This window comes from Ptychodera flava, chromosome 18 (assembly GCF_041260155.1).
Source record: "Ptychodera flava strain L36383 chromosome 18, AS_Pfla_20210202, whole genome shotgun sequence".
NCBI classification, from domain to species: Eukaryota; Metazoa; Hemichordata; class Enteropneusta; family Ptychoderidae; genus Ptychodera; species Ptychodera flava.
Window position 1 is genome coordinate 992,614 of NC_091945.1, and position 9,574 is coordinate 1,002,187.

At 36.2% G+C, this 9,574-nt stretch overlaps 1 protein-coding gene across 2 annotated transcripts in view; it reads left to right on the top strand.

The window, feature by feature from the left end:
- The window catches only part of LOC139117958 (SNF-related serine/threonine-protein kinase-like), a 59,625-nt gene extending 51,211 nt beyond the window's left edge, over positions 1-8,414 (top strand). The window contains exon 7 of one of the 2 annotated variants that reach the window (XM_070681212.1): positions 2,044-8,414. In XM_070681212.1, coding sequence (XP_070537313.1) covers positions 2,044-2,888 — 845 coding nt within the window. In that variant the 3' untranslated portion in view covers positions 2,889-8,414. The remainder of the gene's footprint in view (positions 1-2,043) is intronic. The other variant, XM_070681211.1, reaches the window with a different exon arrangement.
- Positions 8,415-9,574: the final 1,160 nt, after the last annotated feature.

A 9,574-nucleotide genomic window follows, 5' to 3' on the forward strand; every position in this document is an offset into this window, starting at 1 on the left:
TTCCAACCGATTTTATTCAAAGTTGGTACAAGGACATTGACCAATGTCATAGATATGCACGTCAATTTGTTTTGTGATACGATCCAATATGGCCGCCAGGCGGCCATTTTATTACGATTTTTTCATGTACAGAGCCATTACTCAAGCATGTTTCAACCGATTTTATTCAAAGTTGGTACAAGGACATTGACCAATGTCATAGCTATGCACATCAATTTGTTTTGTGATACGATCCAATATGGCTGCCAGGCGGCCATTTTATTACGATTTTTTCATGTACAGAGCCATTACTCAGGCATGTTCCAACCGATTTTATTCAAAGTTGGTACAAGGACATTGACCAATGTCATAGATATGCACGTCAATTTGTTTTGTGATACGATCCAATATGGCCGCCAGGCGGCCATTTTATTACGATTTTTTCATGTACAGAGCCATTACTCAGGCATGTTTCAACCGATTTTAATCAAAGTTGGTAAAAGGACATTGACAAATGTCACAGCTGTGCACATCAATTTGTTTTGTGATACGATCAAAAATGGCCGCTGTGCGGCCATTTTGTTATGATTTTTTCATGTACAGAGCCATAACTCAGGCATATCTCAACCGATTTTATTCAAAGTTGGTACAAGGACATTGACCTATGTCATACATATGCACGTCTATCTGTTTTGTGATACGATCCAATATGGCCGCCAGGCGGCCATTTTATTACGATTTTTTCATGTACAGAGCCATTTCTCAGGCATATCTGCATGTTTCAACCGATTTTATTCAAAGTTGGTACAAGGACATCGACCAATGTCATAGCTATGTACATCAATTTGTTTTGTGATGCGATCCATATGGCCACTGTGTGACCATTTTGTTACGATTTTTTCATGTCCTGAACCATAACTCAGACATGTATCAAGCGAATTCATTCAAAAGTATTTTTATCACAGACCTAATGAAGAGGACTCTATCCTCTCTGAGGACCTGTAATCAAAATACCCATTAACAAGTGGGGACTGTGTCATCAACGATGTTTTATTCTAATTACCACAGTCAGTATAGAATGTGATCTAGTATGCACTATTGTCTGTGCAACTACACAGATTACAAGGGAGTCCCTGGCAATGATACAGCAGATCCATTGATATCATCCAAAAGTGAATGCATAGAGAAACTTGCAAAAGACACTATGATTGGGTGCCTGGAAACGGGTGTTCTGTTTGCCTTTTTATAGTGCATACAAAATTCTATCGTTCCCGTTGGTAGATGTATAATAATATGTTATTTGTAGTAAAGTGGAGTCTTTGAATTTTCATGTTAGAAGTAGAAGTGGTAAGAGTAGGTATTTTTCTTTGTTTGGAATATCCTTGATGCAGAGACTACAGGGATGAAGAATTCGTCAAAATAGACCACCTTAAACAGGAACTTCCCCTAGAAAAGCCAGATTATTGTAAATCTAGATGCAAATGTAAAAAAAGCCAAGCTACTGGTTGGACGTGCCGTGTTTGGTCCCAGAATCCCATAATTTTGCCATGTTTCAGGCATTCATTGTCATTGAATCTTGCATATGACGTCTGTGAATATATAACGACTAAACTTGAGTAAAAAATAAACCAAAAAAATGTTCTGCTTTTTGTCAGAGAATGTATATGTTTCAAAATGTGTTCCCTGTATGACCATTTGACCCCTATTTGCATATGTCACAAAAGTGCCAATCATGATTATTCAAATTTATCATACGGTCAAAGCAATCTGATGAGAATTCCAAACTCCCGCCCAGTGTATGCAAATGGCTGTGTCATCAGTAATCCCGTATTGTGCGTCCATGGTCCTGTAACTTCTTGTTTAAAACATTTTCAATCATATATTTTAGTTCAAGTGTTACGTGTGAAACTATAGGAGTAGGAATGTGGCCAATGAATCTTCTTCACTTTATATAGATTATTTTGTAGAGTTTTGATTGGTTTGACATTTTCCAGATGTGAGCAATAATGCAACTTTTGACTCGAAATTCAATAACATTATCGTTTGTTGTCCTTCCTGTCTTAGGGGAGTCAGATGATGATATGCTTCTTGGAAGTGAAGCATTATCCAAATCAACTTACTCACGTCACATAGCGTCACCGGAAATGATGAGACAAAAATTCAAACAGCCAAAGCTGAAACCTAAGAACCCCAGCAGAGCCAGCAACTACAGTTCCTCTGATGCCAGTGATGATGACACTGACAACAGACGTAGATGCGAGCATGACATCATCCGACGGAAGCACCGACGAGGAAGTAAAGATGGCCCACCTGGAGGCAGTCACCCTGGTGACAGCAACAACTACAGTTCAAACAACCACAGTGGCAGTAGAGGTGGGGGTGGCACCAGTGAAAACAAGAGCACAACAAACAACACAGTAAACAACACAGGGAGTAACAACAAAGAAAAGAAGAGCAATGAACTGAGGGACAGTTTGAAGACTAGTAATTTGAGTGTCAATTCTAACTGCAGTAACTTTAGCACAAGCAAATATGTCATTGACCCAAGCAATACTACGCCCAGCGACTCAGATGATCAGTCCAGTGAAAATTTTCAAAACAGGAAAATTTCGTGGTCAAAGAAAGATTTCCCGGATATATCAGAAAGTAAAATGTTGATTCTACCAAAAGATGAATACTGCATTGATGAGAAATTGAATCATGATGATGCAAAGTCTGAGAAAAGTAAAATTGGTTGTACATGCATGTGTGGACGTCTTAGCAAAGAAATCAATAGCAACATGAAGGTATCAGAAGAGTCTCTTAAAGTGGAGATGAGAAAAACAAACCTTCATAGTAGTCAGTGTAGTTTACATAATGGTGGGCAAGCACCGAGAGTGAATCAAAGTAACTGTTGTAGACTCATCTGACTACATTCAGAAACACACTCTTCTTCAAATGAATCACTTTGATTTACTTTACTTTCTGTTCACAGTACAGACTTCCAATTCTGGCTCTAAGAAGTGTTTTATCTGATAACAGATTACCACAACGTAATCTGTCAGAAAATTCAGTCTTACACAGATTTTCTGTTAATGCTTTGTCCCATTAGCATAGCCAGCATAGGGAGGCTTTGCCCACATCAATCTACACTAGCATAGGGGGTCATTGCCCACATCAATCCACACTAGCATAGGGGATATTTGCCCACATCGACCCAAACTGAAATCTTCACAATGTATTGTAACAGTTTTCCTTTTGGTGTAATTTCATTGTTCCTGTTGTTATACCTATTAGAGTTGAGACTCTGAAATTTAGTCATTTTGCCTTCACTTAGTTTTTTTCAACTTATATTCTGTTAACAGTGTAATATTGTTATTATACATGAATCATTATTTATTGATTTATTCATGATTGATAGTACTAAGTTATTATCTTTTCTGTGTTTTGAGGTGGTAAGGTTGACAAAATGTCTGAAATTCATTCACTGCAGCAACTCATGGATAATTACATAGTAATGTAAGAACCGTTCTGATATCAGCCATCAAAGATGTCGATTATAAACATGAAATCTGTGAAGATTCAGAATGTAGCCCCGGTGTATTTCAAATCACACGAGATACATATATCTGTACCACAGCAGGTCACTGAATGAATTAACAGTGTTTAACATGAGTTGTTGAAAAATGACAGACATTTTTTCTCAAACTGAAGAACTAGCTCATGATATTTTTCAAAAATGTAAATAGAGTAATCAAATCTTATGGAGCATATAGCTGACGCTGAAATGTAACAGCAGTGTAGCAGTTTATGTTTGATATCAGATCTGCCAGAAACCTCACCATGCCAGATGTGATAGAAATTGCATCAAGCTTAACATTTATTGTGTATACCTCTCCACTGTTCTGGAATCACTGTCACAAAGCATGGAAACAGATCATAATATTGCCCAGTGATTGACAGGGCTGTGATCATTTCGCCCTGTGATGACAGGGCTGTGATCATTTCGCCCTGTGATTGACAGGGCTGTGATCATTTCACCCTGTGATTGACAGGGCTGTGATCATTTCACCCTGTGATTGACAGGGCTGTGATCATGTCACCCTGAGATTGACAGGCAAGAATCCATGGTGACATACTCTTCATCCCTAGAAATATTTAACAAGTCATTTACTTTTGTATTATTGTTGTTGTTGATTTTTCCTGCTCCATTAAAGTTGTTATCTCAGGTCTATATTTTACCAAGTATTGAGAAAGCTCACGTAATTTAGTAAGCTTTGCCAAAAGTCCAGCATTGACACATTTCCTGTGTACAGATTTCTTTGTTCAGTAATACCAGTAGTATTACAGCATCACATTAAATGCCAGTATTTTAGATCAAGACTGTCTGTTAATTCAGAAACCCAACTGAATTGTAAAGACATAATGTTTAGCTCTCGGAAAAAATACCCAGTACTTTTTTAGAGTTATCCATCCATTAATATTCGTATTAAGAATTCATATTTGATGGACATTGTACTTACCCAGAATGATCCATGAGGGATGACATTTTGTTCCAGGACGGATGGTGTTTTGATCAAGGAGAGATGGCATTTTATTCCATGAGGGATGGTGTTTTGTTCCAGGAGGGATGACGTTTTGTTCCAGCAGGCATGTTATTTCCATCTAGGAAGGAGGGTGATTGATCCAGGAAGGATGGCGTTTTGATCAAGGAAGGATGCCGTTTTGATCAAGGAGGGATGGCGTTTTGATCAAGGAAGGATGGCGTTTTGCCAGTGAATGATTCATTGTGTTTTATTAAGATTGGCTGTTTATTCTGGTATTGGAAGATTGTTTGCTACACAGCAAGTTTGTATTATTCTGGTGTTGGAAGATTGTTTGCTACACGGCAGGTGTGTACTCTACCCCTTAGTCTTCCCAAAATATGATAAGAACTGATAATGTCATACCCATAGCAACAACAGAACCAAATTACAAGTAGCCAGGTCTCTCATATATATATATATATATATATATATATATATATATACACACACACACACACACACACACACACACACACACACACACACATATATACATGTACATACATACATTCATATATATGTATGTATGAGTTCACCGCAGTTGATATAATTGGTAGAGGGATTAATATTGTAGGTGATATCATTGTCAGTGAAGATGACCTTTTAAACTCCTGTATTACGTGCACATCTTTAGAGCTAACATTGTCATGTATATGTTAGATATTACATTACTCAAGTGCTTTGATGATGGCTGTTGTCATTTGCCATGATGCTATTCATTTTATTGCATCATTGCTGTATCCAAGCTAACGTCATGAAGTACTTAAAAAATCATGTGTTCTGTAGCTATCACTTGTAAGTTAATACAAATATTTTCTGAGCATAGTTTTAGAAAATACTTCTGATGGGTGTATTTTATGTTTCCATGTCTTGCACATTTTTGTAACAGTGTTTTTTACTTCCCTTAACGTACTTTGCTTGATAATTGTATCTTGGTGACAATGTTTGGGACATTGGCCTTACAGCCATTCCCCAAACATAAAAAAGTTATCATACAATATATTCAAGAATCTACTACAAGAAAAAAATGCAAAGTAGTCAACCCATTGACACATTTACATATTGTAAATATTAGTACTGGGACGGCACCATGACGTCTGTCTACTGTATGTTGGAGCTGAACTCAGTGTAAAGATTTTGTACCAATATATATGTCAAATCACCTCAATTATAATTATGAAATGTGTTCATAATTTCTTATCTTCATTTTTACAGAAAGCTCAATTGAATGTAATATCCTATTTATTTAGTTTGTATTTCCTAGATTCAATAGAATTCCCCGTGACAAATTTTTATCCAGGAATCATAGCTGTATTGTATTTTGCCTGCAGACTTTTCATGGTAACCTTATTTGAGCTGGAAATCTTGGCATCAAAACTGACTCTCAAAGTGTTGTAATCACCAAGTATAACTTCACGTGTTTGACCCCATGACCCCACGTGTTTGACCCCATGCTGTGGTCTTGTCCATTATTTTCAGGTCCATGTGCAAATATCTGATCAGCTATTGTGATATGATTAATGTTAATGACATACAGCCAACCAATCGGCAACCATCTTCCAAGATGCTGCTCAAACCAACATAATTCCTTATTTAAGTGATGTATTGAGATGCTGTCACAGGGATATTGAAAGTGCGCATGCAAGGGAGGGAACTATGGACTGTGAAATTGGTTAATTTATCACAGCACTGCAGATAGTATTTAGGGTTGTAGAGAAAAGAAACATCATGCATTGAGCAGAGAACATTTTATCTTCAATGATGCTGTTTGGTCGTGAAAACTTGTCTTCATTGTCCGACATCACACAAGAATAGAAATCACTGCTTAGTATGTAAATGATCATGTTTGAATTAAGTGTGTTGAAGGATCAGTTTCGATGCCTTGCATAGCCAAGCAGTGTGGGTAGATAGCTGTATTTCAGATAAGGGGACACTAGGAAAACCATGAAGCTCTGCAGTTGTAGTTACAAGTAGCCATTAATAATGTTTTATCACAGCCAGAAGGAAACAAAAGCAAGTCTGACATGATGCATTTGTAAATGACACAGTCCCTCTGTGTTTGAATCAAAGCAGTTTAGCTGCTTTTAAGTTCACTTTTACTGATACTATGCTGTGTATGAGATTCAAACTGTTTCAGGTTGTACAGTCTCAATAGTTTTGTCCAGTAATCATCTATCATTCAGTCTGTAATGTACACCTGATGTGTCAGTTCAGGTAGACGTACCACTTATATGAAGGATGCTAATTATTAATATTCATCTATACAAATGCTGTGACTTTCAATGTGCTAGTAAATGTCAATATTCCATAATGTTTTTAATTCTCTTTATCACTCTTCCTGGTATCTTTTTAATTCCACATGTCATCTACGCACAAAAAAATGTTGATCAGTTTAGCAGGCAAGTGCTGACAAATGTGGAAGGTAGTCTACCAGATGTTGTAAATGGAAACAGTATGTGTTATGAAATTGGCAAACTCCAGTTATCTCAGTGTGTGATATTAATGATAAAAAAATCAAAGAAACAAGCAAGCAAGCAAGCAAACTCATTTTGAAATGAAATATCTGTAATGTTTGAATGAACATAGAAAAAAGAGCTTTGTTACTGATGTCTAGCTGTAACTTATCTTTTGACAGGAAAATGTAGTACGATAGATAACAATATTAAGGAAACTGCCTGACATAACTCCTATTGCTTGTAAATAATAGTTGTGTTTATTTTAAAGAATGGGTTTTTCATCCTAGTAAATGGTTGTTGTTTTTAAATGATTATAGAATTTTTTTGTTTACTCTATCCATCTTGTTTTTTAATTGACAACTTGTACAGTATAAATGTATATACATATTTAAGTGTGTTTTTAGAGGGAGTTAAATTGTGGAACCAAGGCAACTGCCTCTTATCTGAGTTCAAGGGTATATGAAGAAAGCCATTTTTAGAATCTTACAAATCGTGTACTACTTTGTGATGAAAAGTGGTTCACAATTTTTATCCACCAGTGACGTTATAAACCTTGGAAGTCTGGTCAATCTTAATCACAATTTCCTTTGTTTTTTTTAATTTTTCTTCCAAACATAATTTGTCCAAGACTAAAGTCTCAAGTTTCAGAAATTGATGTATTTTTCCAATTTACCAACATCCCACCAGCCTATACCTGTATCATCTTTTGCTTTACATCTCCTCTTGTATAATCCATGCCCAGGCATATTACCGTAGTAGTTTCATTTCATGATGTTACCAGTGTAAAAGATGTAACAACGAGTTTTTTAATAGTCAGTCTATGCGTGTGAGTAGGCCCAGGTAGTCACCCATTGATAAAGTTTTGTGATATCATGCTGTGACACATGTATTTGAAAACTATGTTGTCCAAAACATTAGTGTCAAATTTGACACCATACTTTGTCACTTTTTACCAGTACAAATGTTGCATCAACCAATCAGATAACACATAGCAGAATCTTCCTTTTATAAATGTTACATGATCTTTGTGGGGCTGGGGTCTATTCTGAACTTGGATAACAGGACTGTTACCATGGTTACTGTTCACAAATGTATGTATCTAGTGTGAATTGAAAACATAAATGTATATTTATTCATTTTTAAACCAAAAAAAGTGTGTCAGTCACTATGAATGTGTGAAATTGTTAAGTGAGAGCAATAGATTGAAGGCTTTGTTTGGTAAAATACACTTTGTCTGGTTGTTTTGTAAGATTGGATGTATGTATGCATGTATCTATTCCATTGTACTATAAACAAGTCCTGTCTGAAATTAGTGTAGTTTTGTAAATTTTTGCCAAAATGTAACTAAAACAAAACCGTTTACAATTATGTAAAAGTTCTTAATGTGGGGAATAGATAATAAATATTTTATATTAAAAAAATGAAATGTGTTGCATTAAAGTTGTCAAGTCTTCACTCTCTATGAATCCTGAGAATCTACAAAGCTCAACAGATTAACCCTTTGAACCCTGACCCCCTGGTACCCTATGACATCATGTGGACATTTTTGTCTGAGCCTGGTTCAAAGGGTTAATGTATGTAATAATTACGTAAATGTGAAAACATGCACAAATGAAAAATTTAGGTTAGGCCCCCCAAAAAAGAAATTGTTTCTGGTCACCGTGCGTGTTATTTCAGAACCTGCAAGTCATGTCTTTTTTGGGGTTACATACTCATCAGTACAGCTAATCCTTGATACTCCTGTCTGCATCTCCAGAACTGCTGAAAAGAAAACGGAAATATTATGCAGCCAGTGGTAAAAGATACTTTTGTATCAATAGTGCCAAACCAGCATTGTTAGGAATAAAAAATAAGAAAGGAAAAAGAAAAGAAATGCGTCTCCACGTCACTCCCGCTGAATGTCAAGGATCAGAAACAATTTTTTGACCTTTAGTGTTTGTTCTTTTTGTGTTTCTTGTCTCTGTTGAAAGCATGCAAAATTATACCCTAATTGACATTATGCTTTATACTCTAATTGACATAAAATTTATGACAAAATTGCAATATTATGAAATGCACTGTTCAGTGTTATAAACAGCTTCAAACAGAATCACATGCATGACTCTACGAAGCACATTTAATCTTTGCATCATTGATTGGCAAGCAATAACAATGAAATACGAGACAAGCTGGGAAAACAAGACCCCCAATAGTCAAAATATTAGGGTCCAATATGACATACGCATACTTGACCACACATGACATAAAGATGTCAAGAAAAAAATGAAATATTACTTGAGTTTCAAGTCTCACCTGACAAAGTTCAATAGTTTGGAGATATATTTTCTGATAAATTTTGGTGAATATGCATAGTACAAATGTGAAAGTGGTAAAACAAAATGGCATGCAAAATATCATTGATGGAATTGTTCAAGTGTTGATGGAATTGTTCAAGCTGGACACTGATGTGTAAGCCCAGTACAGTCCTTCACATGGTCATGACAGCGCGGAATGTAAACAGACACACACAAAACTCCAGGACACAGCTTTGTGTAGTGAATTTCCTATATGTATGTTGCTGCGAGGGGTGAACTA